The 19,211-nt window shown below is 39.3% G+C and overlaps 1 protein-coding gene across 3 annotated transcripts in view; it reads right to left on the bottom strand.

The window, feature by feature from the left end:
- Positions 1 to 8,100: 8,100 nt before the first annotated feature.
- Positions 8,101 to 19,211, bottom strand: part of SLC1A1 (solute carrier family 1 member 1) — a 53,460-nt gene continuing 42,349 nt past the window's right edge. For 2 of the 3 annotated variants that reach the window (XM_010725627.4, XM_085212784.1), the window contains exons 9-12: positions 14,373 to 14,495; positions 13,653 to 13,847; positions 12,938 to 13,072; positions 8,101 to 10,126 (exon numbers count right to left, since the gene is read on the bottom strand). In XM_010725627.4, the coding sequence (XP_010723929.1) occupies positions 9,880 to 10,126; positions 12,938 to 13,072; positions 13,653 to 13,847; positions 14,373 to 14,495 (700 nt within the window). In that variant the 3' untranslated portion in view covers positions 8,101 to 9,879. The remainder of the gene's footprint in view (positions 10,127 to 12,937; positions 13,073 to 13,652; positions 13,848 to 14,372; positions 14,496 to 19,211) is intronic. The other variant, XM_085212786.1, reaches the window with a different exon arrangement.

Raw genomic sequence — 19,211 nt, 5'->3', positions numbered from 1 at the left:
GTCCCATGTTATACCTAATGCAGTCATGATTCCCTGTAGCACCTTCCCAGCGAAGTGAATTCCTCTATTTGAGTCTATCACCTCTATTATCCCATACCTTGGAATGATTTGTTACAGGAATATCTTTATGACAGAGCTGGAAGTTGCTGAGGGTATGGGAAATGCTTTCAGCTAGTATACTACTACTAGGAAGTATCTGAGTCACTCAGCCCAAGGCATCTCAGTAAAGTCTACCTGACATGACTGGAAGAGCCATCTTGCTCAGGGTCAGCCTCCACTTGCCATTTGATTTTTTTATTCTTTACTTTGTCACGTGTTAAACACCCATAGCAAAAATTTTTATAAAGGCATCCGCTAATCCTTTGAAGACCGAAGGCTTCCCTCATGAGGTTGTTTCAAAAGTTGTAGGATCAGTGACTTGGGGAGCCACTGTTTGCCATCTCTGGTAAGGCACTTATTCTCTCTCTTCTGCTTCACTATTTTTTATCAGCTCTATCTCCTCTGGTGGGAAACACATTTTTCCAGCCATAGCTGGACCACTGGGAGTAGGGGGAGGATCTTTGATACTTCTGGCAGAAGTGCTGCTCTTTGAGCTTCCTCATCTGCCAATTGATTACCTAAATTCTCCACCAAAAATCCTGCCTGATATCCCCTGACATGTATTACAGCCACTTCTTGTGGTCCATTCTTTGAAGCTGAGAAAACCAACAAAGTAACTTGATGCAACAGTGAGTTATGTCAAGCAGCTATTCCCTTTATTACAGAGCTGGGTGCATGGAGGATTTCTCCAGCAACATGCACACCAAGAGAAGCAGAGCCTATGTATTTAAAGGTATAGGGCATACATATTCATTACATTCCGATGACATGGGCAGAAGTTCCAAGAAATAATTGACATCTTTGGTCATCATGGGATGAGGGCTAATAATCACTCACACTGCAAATTTGAACATTTTAAGAGGAGGTAGCCCAAACATATTCCCACTGATATTACGCTGAGCTGAGGCATTTGTTTTGCCATCTTATCTTCAACAACAGGACATCTATTCTACTTTCTTATCTTCTCTTGACAAGCTCTGCAGCCTCCTCTGCATTCTGTTATTGAGCTTACATTTATGCAAGCCTTCTGTCCCTCAGCTTATATCTGTTCAAGGTATGTGTAAAGCTATTCTCACAGTACAGAAAAGCTGTTCTTATGATTCACTTTCAATAGGCAAATAATTAGGTCTTCATGGACTAACGCTTTTCCTCTGCAAGTTAATAATCCTCTTATCTTTTGGCATCATTTGGCTTACACTCATTTAAAAATAAATAAATAAATAAACAAAACACTATAGCTCTTAAATCAAAAATAAATACTGAAGTTTTATGGTCAAACATATGGCCAGATATGTTAATCAACCTGCTCTCTTCACAAACAAGTTTTGGTTTAAGTGTAACGGAATAGACTAGGCCCATTTTCCTGCAATACCAAGAGATTACCACATTAATATGACTTGTTCTTCCTTTTCTAAACTTATGTCTGACCCCAATGTACAAAAGATACTGAATAAAATGAGTTTATTAACTGGAGGACTTGCATTATCAACTATGGTGTCTGCTTCAGCTCAGTTATTCTTATCTTCCAGCCATATTGCATTGTAACCAGGGGCTCAGTTGAGAATGACTTCCCTCGCCCCCTCATTGTTGACTGACAGGCATGACATTTTCTGTAGTTGGAGCTGTAGCCTTAGTCTGTGAGTATCCTTTTGTTAATGTCCAAACCCCTTAGTATGGGCACAATGATCTTCCGCCAAGCGGTCTTCCAATAAGATGATCTCCTGACATTTATCCCCATTTTCCTATCCCTTTCTCTAATGTTTCAATATACATCCTAAGGGAGATTTCTTCAGAAATTCTCCCTTCCAAAAAAGGAGATTAACCATTATAAAATAACATAATAGCGACACATAACACAAAATCAATGTTCTATTTTCCATTTTTACACTTAATCTTAATTGTTTGAAAGAAATGTCCAACCTTTTGTTTTTCTGTGGCACCAGTTGCTGGCAGAAAATTTGTTTCAACAATTTAACATGCAGTACATTGCTCCTGCATAAACTAAGAGTTTTAACTGTCTCATTACCTGCATTTTCTCCTCCTCATTCTTGGAGGAAACACAAAACCTCTTCCTCAAGATAAGCTTTGTGCTTGAGCTAATACAGCTACCAAAATTGCACCATTTTTGTTCCCTTCCCTTCAGTCTACCTTTCTTTTTCTTTCATTACCCGACAGCCACAATTCATCACCTTAGGTATCTTATTTGGATCCTCTCTGTATGTTTCCTTCAAATCTGTCACCGCTATTAAGTCTTAGCACTTGCCTCAAAGGCACCCTCTGTATTTAGATCATCTCTCTCCCTCTCCCTCTCCCTCCCCCTCTCCCCCTCTCCCTCCCCTTCTCCCTCTCCCTCTCCCTCCCCCTCTCCCCCTCTCCCTCTCCCTCCCCCTCTCCCTCTCCCTCCACCCTTCCTCTCCCTCTCCCTCTCCCTCTCCTTCTCCCTCTCCCTCTCCCTCTCCCTCTCCCTCTCCCTCTCCCTCTCCCTCTCCCTCTCCCTCTCCCTCTCCCTCTCCCTCTCCGTCTCCCTCTCCCTCTGTTACGTCGAATCCCTCTTGCTGACTTTATTCCTTCCTGTGAGATAGGGTGTTGTTTCCTGGACTCTATTTGTCTTGGTTGTTTCAGTGTAATCTGGAGGGATTCAATTTCCAATTTCCCATGATTTCTGGGTGTAGCCCAAATCCTAGGGCAAATTTCTGCATAGGTATTTTCCAATAATTTATGCAGGGTTACTACAGTATTAGATTCAGTTTCTCCCTTGGTCATATTAATTTGCATTCCTGATTTAGCCCTTAAATCCCTTCCTGATAGATTAAAATTACAATTTGGTACATTCAAAAACTCATGCATCTCAAATATATCTCCCACATCTATTAACAGTAGTTGAAGGAAGTATACCCTTTTATAATTTCCACTGAACACCTGAATTACTTAAAATACAGCTGAGAGTCATCCTCTCCACACTTTCTGGGAAGAAATTTTAAAAAGGATTGGGAGGCTCTGGTGTCAACTAGAAAACGTATCTCCTCTCAACCCAGACTGACCCTACAGGTTATCAAGGGATCTGTATTGCTGGGTCCTGAAACAAAGTGATCCCCTTCCAAGCAATCCATTTCCATTAAGTCATGCGTGTCCAACTTTGGCTTGTCTGGGCTGCACTGAGAGAAATTATCTTGAGCTGCATATAAAATACATAATGGAGTTAATCTAGATGAGTAACAAAACATATTTTTATACCTATTTTTAATTAAAACTTTAAAAACAGCAACAAAACATAAAACAAATGCAAAATGTGAAAATTCCTCACAATGAGGATGATAGAGCACTGGAACAGGCTGCCCAAGGAGGTTGTAGGGTCTCCTCTGGAGATATTCAAGGCCCATCTGGATGCCAATCTTTGCAGCCTGTTGTAGGGAGCCTGCTTTGGCAAGGGCATTGGACTCAATAATCTCTAAAGGTCTCTTCCAATTCCTACAATTCTGTGATTCATCCTTCAAAACAGTTTTTCACAAATGTACATACTTTCAAAAAGCAATAAGATGAATAAGACATGATTGTGAAGCATGGGATCTTTTTCTCTGTTAAGATATGTCTTACAAAAGTCTAGTAAAGAGACTTGATCAATTTTTTCTTACAGTTGAGTGTTTGATTCCAACTCTTTTCATTTCATTTAAAAACGTGTAGGTGATTCATGTCAACTGAAAACGAAGTCACAAAAATATATATTAAAATATATATATATATAAACATATTTAAATCTTGAAACCTAATCTCAAATAGGTTATCAAAACTGAAAGCACAGACGCATGTTTTTTGCTATTCACAAGACTGTGTTTAGCCAGTGTATAAAAATTCATGAAATGACTTGCCATAATTTGAGCTTGCCATAATTTAAACTTCATTTTGAATGTTGTTACAGTTTGGAAAATAGCACAGATAAGTTAATTTTCACCTTGTTTCACTCATTTAAATAAGCTCTCCAATCTACCAAAAATACTATATACGTGAGACATTTTTCATCTTGAAGTTCCGGCACAAATTTTCTCTCTGATTCCATAAATGACTTGATTTTGTTTCACAAATCATAAAACCTTTCATCACATAACCTCAGCTTAACTATCTTCCTTCAGAAAAGTAAATGTCCTCATAATCAGCATCCACACTTTTAAGGAATTCCTGGAACTGATGATGATTCAGCCCATTGGACCTTATGAAATTCGCAGCTTTGGTGACAACTCACATGATATTATCCTCTTTTAAGGCTTTAGTACATAAGATTTCTTGATGTATGATGAAGTGATATTTCATCAAGCATGAGTGCCAGTGACAACTGCATCATCTTCTTTTCATTTAATAAGCAAATCCCTCTTTTTTACAAACCGTCAGTAGCTATACTAGATATGTTGACAAGGGTTAGAGAAAATCGCTTTAATGTAATTCTTACTGTTTCATACATATGAGATATAAGAGATTTAGCAGTGTCTTTCAGTGGCACCAAAGAAGCCATTTCTTCAGTGACATATTCATCATCAGTATCTCCAGTGAAAATGGTAAGTTGAGCTGTATCTGTGGCATCAGTACTTTAATTATCGTCAAAGCATAACTTTTGTAATTAGCAACTCTACTCCTCAAATTTCTTTCAAAAGATTTTTCTTTTTCTTCAGTTCTCCTGGCTACAGTCTGGTAAGACAAACTGATTTGGGAAAAATCCTTTTTTTTTTTTTTTTTTTTGTTTTTAATCAAGATACATTATATCTGCCACACTTTCCAAATGCTGCTTAATAAATTCTCCATTGATAAACAGATTTGAATTTTCTTGGAATCAGATTTGCTATCACATAACTAGCTTTTATGACAGAGTCTGTTCAAGTCTTAACTTTTAAAATAAGATTTTGTTGAGATGGCAGACATTTTTTCAATTCTACTATTTTCTCTTTATGAAATATTCCTTGATATGCATCAAATTTGGCAGCATGTTTATGCAGATAATGTCTTTTCAAATTGTAATATTCGAAAACTGACAGTTTCCTTAAAAATCAAGCATAGTGCCATATTACTTGTTTTGACAAAGAAGTGCTCATCTCCCCATTTTTCCTTGAACACTCTTCCATCATCCATGTTTTTACTTTTTCTGGATTCTGTTTTCTTCTGAGAAGCCGTAAGGCAGGTTGAATTATTAATATCAGCAATCACCATGTTTTTCTCAATAAGCGGTACAAGCACATGACATGTGTAGTAACACATGGTGCTGAGTGTGTGTGCAACTGCCATGAGAAGCAGAGTCAGCACTGCACTGTGTCCTACCGATGCCCTGTTCCAGCTCAGAAAGTCCTGATCACAAACCAGTGGTTTGATTGTTGTCAACCAACATGGATGCACCTAGAGCAGAGCTACCAATGCAACAATCAGTGATGGTGCAGGGAGGGCTGCATTGCAAGCTTGCTTGTGTGTTGGACATGCTTGCATAATGCTCTGGACTTCTTCCTGATTATGGTTTTTCTCTAGATCAGCCTGCCTTTGCAGACAGTTTCTCAAATCATGTCTCCAACACTGATCCCTTTCTAGCTTAGGTCAAGGAGATTCCCACCTTGCAGAATGTTCAATTTCTCTAACCCTCAGGAGTCACCCAATCCCTTTGCCTTGCAGTCTTACTGGTCCTGCACTCCTCCCCAAGGAGGCTGTAGTAACTGCACCATCACTCTAGCCTTTGTTTTTATTTTTTCCTTGTCCTGTACTATGTATTTGGCTACTCCAGAACTTTGACATAATTCCTAAGGGTTTATCCAGGAGTACTGAGGGATTGTCACCCCTCTTGCCTTTCCTCAACTTACTACCACTCTCTCCCTTTTTATACCCCACAGTCCCCATTTCAACTCACCAATATATTTCTTTTCTGAGTCCTCAGCTCCTCCTTTATCTTTTTCTTCTCTCTTCACAGACTTCCCAGTCCACTGTTCCATCTGTTCCTGGGTCCTGAGAACCCAATCAATCCCCAAGTGGCCCCCATAGTGAGCCAATCACCATAAATCAGTGAAGGCATCCATCAGTTCACCCAGATGCCAAACAACCCCAGAGAGTGGAATGATCCCGAACAAAATCCCAAACTGTTAGAAAAATTTTGCTCAAATAAACTTGCTCAATTATCTTTATCCCAAAAAGAGACAGATGAGAGTCTTCAGTTTTCTTTATTCAAATAAGAGAAGAATCCACAAGGACAGTCCCCATAGGATCTCTCAAAATATCAGAGGGCACAGCCTCCTTTTTTATCCCTATCTCCTGACTGCATGGTCCCTCCTCCTTCCCTCATTGGCTGAAGCTTTTGGAGGTTACAGACTACCCAATACGCCTAACATATGTTCCCCCTTGTATGTGACTCCTCTTCGTATCATGAATTGGATGTGCAATTAACTCCAGCTTTATGCCACTCAGGGCAGAGAAGTTTGTATTGATTAGCCTATTAAGCTTGCACACTAAGTCCAAAATTCCTAAGTTAAAATTGTCAAGTGACCTTTGTAACTGAAGCCTTATTTGGTGAGAGCTTACAAAGTACAAACATCAAGCAGAGAGGAATTTGGAAGCCACTACACCACTTGTCTGCAAGCATACCTTGTTCACAAGCCTCTTTTATCACAGCTCTATACTCCGTAAAACTGTACAGAAATATATATATTTTGTCATCTGAGCATGTACTTCTCTGAAGTGGGCAGTGGAATACCTGAGAAGATGACAACCTCTAAAACAGTTGACCACTAAGACAATCACAGAGCAGTCCAAACATGTATAGGTTACTAAGTTTCACAATAGGGCAGCTTTCCAGCGTGAAACACAGATTGAAGCAAAATGTCATCTCCCTGCATAGGTAGAGGGAGGGGTTTTCTGTCCTAGCAATTTTTTTCTGTCCTTTCAGGCAAGCCTAGCAGCACCAGGACCTCCCGTTCACTCCCAAAACATTCCTTGCCCTGGTACGTACTCTGCACAGCACTTCCAGCTGGTAGCTAGGAAGAGCTGCAGTATGAAGGCACTCCTCAGCAAAGCACAATCACCAGCAGCAGCTGCAACTGCAGCAGCAGCTGCACACTTCACACTGCTCGGCATCTTGCTGGCCAAGTGGTATGGGCCCATTTCAGGTAGTCAGATCGGCCTGAAACTGAGAAGTCGGTGGGCAGGACCATGACTAGCAGCCAGTTTGGGAACGTGGTTGTTGGCTGCTTTCTGGGTGGCCAGGTGGGCCATTCCTGCTCTTAACCAGGATGGTGAGAGAACAAGTGACCTGCACACACTGACTGTGTTTGTGCTGGTGATCAGCTGGTGAACAGCAAGTGAACTGCTGTGGTGCTGATAGAGATGTCCAGGTGCTTTCTTTGCTCAGTGTTAGAAAGTCAGCTACAAATCCCGAAGTATTTTAACAGTGATGAATGAGTGGGTAATCTTGTTTTACATGGTTTAAAGTGACACGTTCAGTCCTGCCACAGCTTCATTAGCCTCAAAGATCCTGTTGCAATGTAACACCATGTCTGGCAGGCCTTCAAAGAAGATGCTTTTCTAATGGGACTGCTCTCTGATAGCTCCATACCAGAAGGCTGTGGAGAAGAGTCTGTGAAGGGTGTTTCCTGCTACGCAGAAAGGTAGATAATCAAAATCACATTAGGAGAAATATCTTCAGACTTAACAGTATTTCCAGGGTGTCCAAGTAGTGAATGAATGGCAACAAAGTACCAGCAATCTGATCCATATAAGTAAATAATCTGTTACTTAGCATGTGTTTAAAAAAATAACCCCAGCCTAGATCCTCCATAGTAGATGAGTTTCTTGCTCAGTGCTGTATTTTTACAAGAGCAACATAATTATTTTACTGAACAAAGGCTACTAACTCATGCCAAAACTACAGCTGACCACAAGTGACAATTCCATAAATCACAGATTCACCCAGTTTTGTCTTTCTTGCCCTAGCTAAAGGAACTCAGTACTCTGCAGTGCATAGAGGACTGGAGTGTAAAGCAACAATGAAGGAGAAAATTATTTATTTAAAGCATGTTAGGAACACAATTCACAGTAGATGTTAATAGGTGACTACATAATGGGGTGATTGTAAAAGGATGACTTTAAAAAGCAAAGGAAAGACAAGACATAGATTGTACACTAATTGTGGATATTGGTGTTTTCTTTCTTCTTGTAAGCAAAGCTGCACAAATGAAGACTGCTTCAAACTATTTATGCACTGGTAAAAAGTATAATGTACTCAGTCTGTAAATTTTCCTTTTAGTGTATAAACTAGTACTTTTCTGTATCAGTTACAATGTTTAATTTAAATATAGTATTACGTCTTACTGACTTGTTGTTTTAAGGTGCAATTTATGAAAACCTACAGTAAATATTTTCTTCTTAATCAGTTCTCTTTGGCACACTTCTGGTTTACTTAAATACAAGAGCTAGGCCTGACTTGAATATATAACACTGCAGGTACCTGAAAGGTTTTTGTTAGCATACACTCATAGGCTTACCACAAGCTTACTTACAAAGAATTCAGTTTACAAGTAAAATTGCTAACAAACTGTAATATGCAAGGCAAAACATTTGATACAGGATCTCCCCCAGAGAGAGTGATCTTTGCACCATGGAAATCTTGTATAAAATGTGTTAGAAAATGGAGATTTTTCATGAGGAAATTCTTACTACTTATTATCCTACAGGAAGCCATGAGAACACATGACTTCCTGGGTTAAGGTGGGTTTCATGAGATACAATTTGTCTGATGCATGGCACTGTAGTAGTGTTGCAGCTGCAAACTTGCATGTTTACACAGTCAAACTGTGTAAAAAGCTTAGTGACAGTGGCAACTTTCTATAACAAGGCATGCCTTCTAAACTCTTCGTACTATAATTATTTTTGTTCTAAGGAGTAAAGCTTTAGTCTCCGCATTACATGTTACTTTATAGTCTATTTTTATCTTTAAGACCTTTGCCTACTTTGGGCTTTTTAATATTTGGCAATGGTCAAAGGTAATCTAACTTACTAGTGCTTCTGATGGAAATGTGACTGCCACTAAAGCACCTAAACTGGAGAAGTTTCACTTTTTTAAACCCATCAAATACAAGAATGGTAAGCCCACAGTATTTTGTTTCACCTCTGAAAGCCAATGCCATTGGATGGCATTTACATGAAGGACACGGAGAAACGTGGCTATATAAACAATGGAAACTTTTCTGTGCTCAATTATTTAATGATTAAAAAACGAAACTTTGTTTGCAATACAATCCTTATTACACAGCCTTGTGGATCTGCTTTTTTCAGAATCTGCCCTAGTGGTGACCTCTCAGCTGCAAAATGAGTCTTTTGGCACGTGATCAAGATTCAGTAGGTGTCTTGTGCAATGTTTTTAGAAGGCAAAGATGTTAAAACAGTCTTCATACAGGTGTTTCATAATGCAGGTGAGATGTGGAACGCTGTGCTACTCCTGAGAAAAACACATTTGGCTATTCCAGCTATAAATCCCCACTTATGAGCATGCTGATTCCAAAGAGGCATTTCATATCCTCAGCAATAGTATATACTTTAAAAAAAAAAAAATCTGTCTTTGTCTTCTACAACGTTCAAAAGTAGTGAATTCAAATTGTTGGGAGAGGTGATCAGAAAGGGGCAGAATTGGTGATGAGGATCAGAGTCTCTGCAGTAAATCACGTATGTGTGAGACATAATTCATTCTCAATTTTCCTTTAAACTTTTAAAGATCTTGCATATAGCCATGTCCTTTAGTGCTTCTGTTTCATTTGAAAGCTACTGGCTTTAGAATTGAGATGTCTGCGTGAAGGATATGGTGTCAGATTTATCTACAGCAAAGCCTCCATTGATGTATGATTTCTTGGTCTCTGTTTCATCACTATCAAGTATTGTAGTTTCCAAGGCAAAAGGGTTGACTATGTTGACATCAGAGGAAACATCCATCTGCTCCAGTTCCTTTTTAGAGAGCTTCTCCACAATTCCAGTACCAAAGGCATCTCCCAAGACATTCACCATTGTTCTGAATCGATCTCTACGGAATAAAAAGCTCAGACAAATCATTCTGTGTGTTACTTAGAAAATCCTTTTAGTAAATGTAAGCTACTGTAGAAAGTGGTTAACTCATTTTTTCCCCCCGCAATACAGATTCTGTATAATTCTAGAACTAAAATAAAAAAATGTTGTAGAATGAGGAGTGACTTCCCAAATTAAGGGCTTTGTACAGGATGTGTAAAATTTTAAGTCACATCACTGGTCTATTAACAGCAGTAACCAAAGGGCTGTGCACATCCCTGAAGGGTCTTGTGGAAAGTCCTTTTCAGGCCCCTAAGTATGCTGCACAGTTGGTTCACTTTGTGATGAGGCCACTTTTGATGGGAGGAAAGACTGAGGTAAAACAGAAGAGTCCACATCGTGTGTTCCGTCTTTTTGACAGTCATTTCCTCAGCCAGAGGAGTGCTTAGTATTCTGGCCCAAAGCCCTGGTAAAGGGTTGAAGTACAAAGTTGTCTTGATACATTAAGGAATGTGATACTTTTCTACTTCTGATTTTTTTCTATCAAGAGAAAAAATAATCTGCCACTACTTGACAGAAAACCTGAAAATCATGCAAGATAGTGAAGTTTGTAAATTGCCATGGGGTTTGTCAAGAACAATACTGAAATGAAGCAGTCCAAAACACATTTTCTACAACAGCTGTTGAACAACCCCATGTAGACAACCTCATGTGTATTCTCCATATGGAAGGGAAGTAACTGATAAGGAAAGGAAGTGAAACAAAATTCTAGTAGAAGTAGTGTGACAAGTGAGCCACATTGGAAACTCATCTTGCATAATATTTCTATTCTACCTCTTCATTAAAAACATGGAAGATGTCTTCAAGGTTATGTAATAAAACTTTGGTAAGTTCAGAATTAACTAGAGGACTGTTAATGAGACACTACTAGCAGGTTTCAAAATAATACATTTTAGGCATGAAGTACAAAAGGCAAGTGTTAATAATCTACATGGTATCAAGATACGCATTCTGTCTGCTGAGGTGCAAAATGCATTGCCAATGACCCTTGGTACATGTAATTAATCTTTAATTTTCTTTGTACATCAAAACACTCTCATCTGAAAAAATAGTTGGAATTAAGAGATGGTTCCAATTATTCATCTGTGTCATGCTGGAACAGGTAGTTCATTCATGGAACACCCAAGTGTGCCTAAGAACTTCAAACTTCTAACCTAGAGAAAAGAAAGGGTCCATAATATTATGTCTGTGGTGGAATTTAGGAATGACTTTTCTGTTTTTCTCTCAGTCTCACTTTCATAAAGGAATTAGAGGGCATCAAATAAAATGATTGGGAAGTGGCTGAAACAAACAAAACAAAATACATTCTGTACAACACACCGAAAGATTGTGGAATTCATCTCCACAAAACTTATGGATGCTTCAAAGTGCAGTAAAACCTCTACCTTAGGAACTCTGAGTAAGTTTCCTTGAGGCTGGGGAATAGTATCAACACACCTCTTCTAAGCCAGTGGCTTGTACTGATCTTCCCTATCCTCAGGCAAACTAAATGACTAGAAAAGAGCTTGAGAAAACTAAATGACTGTGCAGCATGGCAAACAAACCTATTAGACATTCTTGCAGACAGCTCATGGAGAGAATGCACTGTAATTGGAGCTGTTTGGTTTTTTTTTGTTTGTTTGTTTTGTTTTGTTTTGTTTTGAGAAATAATGTTATATTGCAATTGAGTTGATTCTTGAATTCTTTTCAACCCTGCTCTACTGGAGATCAAGGCTTCTCCCTACAGCTTGTGAAGCTGAGTTAAACAATCAAATCAAATAAGTATATCTGTGAAATACATAGGCCAACAAGTCCTTCAAGAAAATTATTGGAAAACGTGGATAGGAAAAAGAGATGGTTTTACTTTGAAGGTAAATGTAAGTCTAAGAAAAGGAAGTGCAAAGACACAAAATGATTTGTATCTCTGCACTGGTACTGGAGTTAATGTTGAGTTAATGCAAATGAACGAGATCTCATTCTGAGCATTATAGATCAGACACTTTGGGAGAGAAAAAAAGCTTTATTATAAACTAGTCCTAAAATAAGAAATCTTGTTATTCTTTCCCAGTAAATCATGGGATAAAGCTGGACACTGATTTCCTTTTGCAGAAGTAGCATAAAAATGGCTAAGTTGAACAGAGAAGACTTTAGGTTAAATGCCTCCCTTCAGAAAGGGCTTAATGCAACGGAGAGGTGTTGATGTGCTCTGAGATGAAATGGTTGGGATCAAGTATAATAAACACTTTCCAAGTTTGCAAGTGTGCACCTGCTTGTTATGGGGCTCGGTACAGAAGAGCCCTAGCAAATTAATGCTGGCAGAATGGACATATAGTCTGCAGTGTGTGTTCATATAGAATCAAAGACCACCTTTGTTTAGTTCATGTGTTCCATTCCATCTTCACCACTGTGTGGATTTTACAGAAATCAGCTGAAATGTACTGTTTGTGGCTGCATTTGATTTTTATTAATGGTGCATCTACTTTGGTGTAATACAGCAGGAGTTGAGAAACTCCAGAGGTATCAAGTACTGCTAATCTACTACTAATCATCTAAATATGCTGTGCCCACTGGTTAAACAGCACCTCTGGATGTGAGATTATTATCTGCCATCCCAGGCTGTAGGATTTCTTTCAGAATTAAAGCTACTGTTATAACCAACCATAACAAGCATATTTGTCCAATTTCTACAGCAGACCTACAGGACATAATATACTGTCTTCTCATGCAGACCCACATGCTTATGTAAACATTTTAAAAGAAAATAATCTAATATAAGGTGCTTTAAACTTACAGAAGCCAGTCAACTGCAATGATCAGAGTAACGTCTTCAGCTGGCAGGCCAACAGCGCTCAGAACAATCACCATGGTGACAAGTCCAGCTTGGGGGACACCAGCAGCTCCAATGCTGGCTGCTGTAGCTGTGACACTAAATCCCAAATAAAGCCAGGAAAAGGCATTCTGAGTAAGTGTTGCTTACAGAAACTCTATTTTCTGGCACAAATAGACATATTTCACTACCAGAAAGTTGTTTTTATGTTCTAGTTTTCCTGTGGAGCATTATCTACCCAGTTCAGGAACTAGACCATGAGGCATGTTTGAATCAGTGCCATCTCAGACACGTGGAGGAGAACACATATCTCCTTGGGCAGGCAAACAGTTGTTACAGTAACAAATGTTAATACATAGGTAAATGCATGTCTAACTCTAACAAATTAGATAGATCCCAGGAAGAGTTAGGTTTCCGAGTGTTTTGTTTGAGACATTAATGGCAGTATCCAGAACAATGCTGCACATCCTGGTCCATCCCACCTCCTCATCAGGTCACATAGGCAAGGTCATGGAATAACAAAAGACAATGTTTCTGGATTTTACTATGGTTTGAATGATACTTTCAACTTTTTCCATGAGCTATCCAAAGTAAATGTAGATTTCATTACAACAACAACAAAAAAAAAAAAATGCAACAACACAACATCAACAAATATACATGATAAGTTTAGCCTTACCTAATGGTAACTATCTGGCCAACATCTAGTTCCAAGTCATTCAGTTGTGCAATAAATACAGCTGCTACTGCCTCGTAGAGAGCTGTGCCATCCATGTTGATGGTAGCTCCAACTGGAAGTACAAATCTGGTAATTCTTTTGTCAATGAAGTTTTTTTCTTCTGCACAGCGGAAGGTTACAGGCAAAGTTGCTGAACTGGCACATAAATAAACACACAAAGTAAATGCAAGTAGGGGTGTACCACATCCTTTATCTTTCCTTTTTCTGAGAGCCTGAATTGCTCTAAGAAACAAAAGGAGATCTCCATCAGATAGGAAGGCTGCATTATGAAACATAAGATTTGAGTTTTAAAGCAATATAAGCTTTGCTCTTCTAATTGTGGAAGGAAATAACAAAGTCTTAATTAAACATTAAAATATTCATTATGTATGTAACTTTGAAATAGACTAGACTCTAGATTTGTGAGTGATGAATGGCAAAAAAACTATTTTCTGAAAATATGTTGCAAAGGGCAGGTTCTAGTTTTGTAAAAGGCCAGCAGAGCTTCACTGAAATCTGTACTGACATTTTGGGTACTGCAGAAACATAGCATTTCAACTTCCGTGGAATTTACAATTGTCCAGGTGAAATCAGGTTATCTAACAAAGTGGTAATAAAATCAGACCACAAATAATGCAATTACTACTAAAAACATTACAGAAGATAAATCTTTTTGTTTACCTGGAAGAAATCATGAGGGCTGTCAGAAGCGCCTGAGCCATCCCCATGGCAAATCGAAAAGGATTTTTCCTTACTATTATTAAGTAGATCAGTGGCAGAATTATAATGGAATGGATTGCAAGTCTGGAAAAGAAGATGGACTAGTTAAACAGATTGAGTTCTTTAGATTTATGATTTAAAATTTTACAATTTAGAGAGTAAGACTTAGAAAGTGAGATTCTTTCACTTTTTTGTAAGGAGGAAGAGATTACTATTTGTATCTCTTTCCAAAGTACAGCAAAGGATAATCAATATATTTGAAATACTTTTAAATTGCTGAAGTTAAGAAAAGTAAAGAAATAAATAATATTTAAACCAATATGGATACAGTGATTTTAAATATGATAAAACATTTGTGTTTTTATTACACTGGCTCTATATACAAAACTGACATACAGATGGAGGAGCCAATGAGGAAAGATGTGCTGCTGGACCTTGTACTAGCAAACAAGGAAGCACTGATTGGAAACGTGAAGGCTGGGGGCATTCTTGGCTACAGTGACCACAGCATTGTGGAATTCAGTATCCTGTGAGGAGGAAGTGAAGCAGTAAATAAGATCACAACCCGGGACTTCAGGAGAGCTAACTTTGACCTGTCTAGGGACCATACCGGAAGAATTTAACGGGAAAGGCCCTTAGAAGAAAAAGGAGTCCAAGAGAGTTCATTAATATTCAAGGAACACTTTCTCCAGTCTCAAGAATGATGCATCAACAAGAAATCAAGAAAAGGGGACAGGAGATCTGCATGGATCAACAAGGAACTCCTGAAACATAAGCATAAGGTGTACAGGAGAATAGATGGAAGTAGGTCCAAGACACATGGGATGAACGTACTGATGTTGTCAGAATACGCAGAAATACAACAAAGAAGACTAAGTCCCATTTGGAATTGAATCTGGCTAGGGATCTCAAAGGCAAGAAGAGAAAAAGTCTGGAAAAAGAAGACTTTCCCTAGACTGAGGAGTATTGGGCTAGGGCTCATTTATGCAAACTTGACATCCACAAGTATGTGGGCCTTGATGAGATGTACTCCCGAGTGCTAAGTGGAGCTAGTAGATATTACCTTTGGGTGGGGGTCAGGAGAACAGAGCTCCTCCTTCTGTAAGAGCAGAGTAAATCCAAGACTGCCTCATGAGGCAGAACATGTACAATCTATGAGGCTAGATAACATAAAATCATAGAATCACAGAATGGCTTGGGTTGGAAGGGACCCCAAGGGCTTCCAAGTTCTAACCCTGCTCTAACAGGCAAGGCTGCCAACCTTCATATCTAATACTAGACCAGGCTGCTCAGGGCCCCATCTGACACGGCCTTGAACACCTCCAGGGATGGGGCACCCACAACCTCTCTGGGCAGCCAGTTCCAGCATCTCACCACTCTCTTGGTAAAGAACTTCCCACTGATATCCAACTAAATCTTCCCTTCTTCAACTTAAAACCATTTGCCCATGTCCTGCCATTATCTACCCTTGAAAATCCTTGTAACAAACAGCCCAGGGTCCTAAAGGAGCTAGCTAGTGTGCTTGCCAAGTCACTTTCTATCATATTTGAAAAATTATGACTGTCAGATGAAGTCCCCAGTGACTGGAAAAAGAGAAACATCACTCCCATTTTTTAAGAAAGGAAGAATTAAAGACCTGGTGATCTATAGGCCAGTAAGCCTCATGTCTCTGCCTGGGAAGATCATGTAGCAGATATTCCTGGAAGCCATGTTAAGGCACATATGAGATAAGAATGTGACAAGACAGCCAGTACAACATCACAAGGGCAGATCATGACTGACCAATCTGGCAGACTTCTACGACATGGTTTAATGGGCATGGTAGTGATGGTTAGCAGTTGACTAGATGATCTCAGTGGTCTTTTCCAGTCTTAATGATTCTGTGATTTCACAGTAAAATGGAGTGATGGGATTTGTGGACAGAAAAGGAGTAACTGGCATTATCTATCCAGACTTCCGCAAGGCTTTTGCACCACAATCTTATCTCTAAATTGGAAAGAGATGGATTTGAAGCATGGACTATTTGATGGATGAAAATTGGTTGGATTGTCACACCCAGAAGGTTGTGTTCAATGGCTCTACGTTCAGGTAGAAGCTAGTCATCAGTGGCACTCTCTAGGGGTCTGTTTTGGGACCAGTCCTCTTTACCATCTGTACCAGTGACGTAGATAGTGGAATCGAGGTCATTCAAGCAAGTTTGCAGATGACACTAAGCTGAGTTGTGCAGCTGATACAGTAGAAAGAAGGGATGCCATCTGAGGTGATCTGAAGAATCTTGAGAAGGGAGTCCATGAGAACCTAAAAAGGTTCAACAAAATAATGCACTTGGGTTGGGGCATTCCCAGATATGTGTGTAGACTAGGAGAAGAACTTACTGAGCACAATCCTATGGAAAAGGACTTGTGGATCCTTGTGTATGAAAAGCTAGACATGAGCTAGCAGTGTGCACTTGCAGTCTGGAAGGCCAACTGTATACTGGGCTGTAACAAGCATGCCAGCAAGCATGGGAGGGGACTGCCCCCATATACTCTGTTCCTGCGAGGCCTCATCTGAAGTACTGAATCCAGGTCTGGGACCCCCCGCACAGGAAAACCGTGGAGCTGTTGGAGTGGGTCCACTAGAGGGCCACGAAGATTATGAGTGCTGAAGCATCTTTTTTCAGCCAGGCTGACAAAGCTGGAATTGTTCAGCATAGAGAACTGGGTCCAGTATTGTTTGTCTTGTTCATCAGAGACTTAGATGAAAGAATAGAGTGCATACTCAACAAGTATGCTGATGATGCAAAGCTGGCAAGAGGGCTGATAGCCTAGAATACTGTGCTGCCACTCACAAGGATCTCATCAGGTTAGAGAGATGGGTGGAGAGGAGTCTCTTGAAATTCTATACAGGCAAGTACAGGGTTCTACATCTGGGGAAGAATAGTCCCATGCACAAGTACAAACTGGGAGCTGGACTACTGGAAAGTAGCCCTGCAGAGAAGGACCTTTGAATTCTGCTTGACATCAAGTTGACCATGAGCTAGTAATGTGCCCTAGTGCTCAGGAAAGCCAATAGTATACTAGGTTACATTAGAAAGAATACTGCCAGCAGATCAAGTGAGGTAAACCACCTCCTCCATCAGCTCTGGTGAAGTCTCACCTAGAGTACTGTATCTAGTGCTGGACTCCCTAGTAAAAGAGAAACACGCAGCTTCTGGAGTGAGTCCAATAAAGGTCTGTGAAAGTCATTAACGGGACTGGAGCATGCGAGGAAAGATAGAGGAATCTGGGCCACTACAGCTTGGAGAAGCAAAGGCTCAGAAGGTACTTGATCAAAGTGCGTAAGTATCTGAAGGAGAGGTATTAAGAGAATGGGGCTAGAGTCTTCAGAGTGGTGCCAAGCAAACAAGAGGCAATGGGAACAAACTGAAACACAGGAAGTTCATCTGAACATGAAGAAAAGCTACTGTGCATGTAACCAAGCACTGGAAGGGAATGCCCAGAGAAGTTATGTAGTCTGCTTCCCTGAAGATATTATTCAAAAGCTGTCTGGACACAATCCTGGATAACAAGCTCTAGGGGACTCCACTTGAGAAGGGAGGTTTGACTAGATGATCTCAAAGTTTCCTTCCAATCTCAACCATTCTGTTATTCTGTGATATTTAGACACTACAAATGAAATACATATCGTTCTACCATCTTTCATGTTGCAAGGTGCTGAAATACTGTCTTTTGAAACAATTACTTTTCTTTATGAATTAATTCAGTTGACATGTGAAAGATCAAACTTTCCTCTTGGCTTTATACATTACTCAGGTTTATTTGCTTGGATATCGAGTGTGTGAGTATTAACATTAGAGGTAAACACCCTGCTAAGAGTATATTTGAAATGAAATATACATAAAACGTTGTGCAATATTTTCTGTGTTCCAAGGTTACAAATTATGACAACATCAGCTCTTCTTGATGATAAGTTATCATAGCATGGAAATACAAAGCCCAGAATTGTGGCATGTATGACCTTTGGTTTTTTATTTTGTCCTCACAAGATGTTCCTGTGAACAATATTATGTTGTAATAACACTTTATGATTTTAGAGTATTTGATAAAGACAGAAATATATCATGGTACTATCTGTTCTGCCAACATCAGGCAATTAACAAAACTGTAGCTACAGTATAGAAATCCTCAACTCCATAAAAATCTAGCAAACAACAACAGAACAATCACACCACCTTGAAATCTAACTATGCATACTGTATTCACAAAAGGGTTTATTCAGTGAAATATAAATGAGAGCACACCATATGTATCAATAAAATTTTGTTTAAAAGTTACAATATGAAACATATTGATTCATACAGTGGTGCCTGAGAACAAACGGAATTCTTCAGAATTTGGAATACAGAAAAAGTAGGCATGAATGCTGTTGGGTGTCTTAACAAAAATGTTGATGAAAAACTTTTCAAGTAATATTTATTTCCAGAAATCTTATTTCCAAACAAACGTATTTTTAAAATTTTAGATTCTGACTTTACTACTGCCAGCATGAACTTGGCATTACCCAAAGCAATCTTTGTGCATATTAGTTTCAATATTACAGATTATCATGAAAAAAAAAACAGAAGTAATATTTATTTGCATGTATGAAATGCAACTGGCAACAAGAAACAGAAGTTTTTGTTTCTCAGATTGACATACTTTACAGCACTCAAGAAATGTATCTGCCTTGCTGCTTTCAGATGAGACAAAAACAGATGAGATTGCTAGCTGTAGCTTCCTTGTTTTCTTAATCCCTCAGACTTGAGGGACTTGAGAGACC

The sequence above is a fragment of the Meleagris gallopavo genome, chromosome Z (genome assembly GCF_905368555.1).
Source record: "Meleagris gallopavo chromosome Z, MGAL_WU_HG_1.1, whole genome shotgun sequence".
Classification (NCBI taxonomy): domain Eukaryota; kingdom Metazoa; phylum Chordata; class Aves; order Galliformes; family Phasianidae; genus Meleagris; species Meleagris gallopavo.
This window is presented reverse-complemented; position numbering and strand designations above follow the sequence as displayed.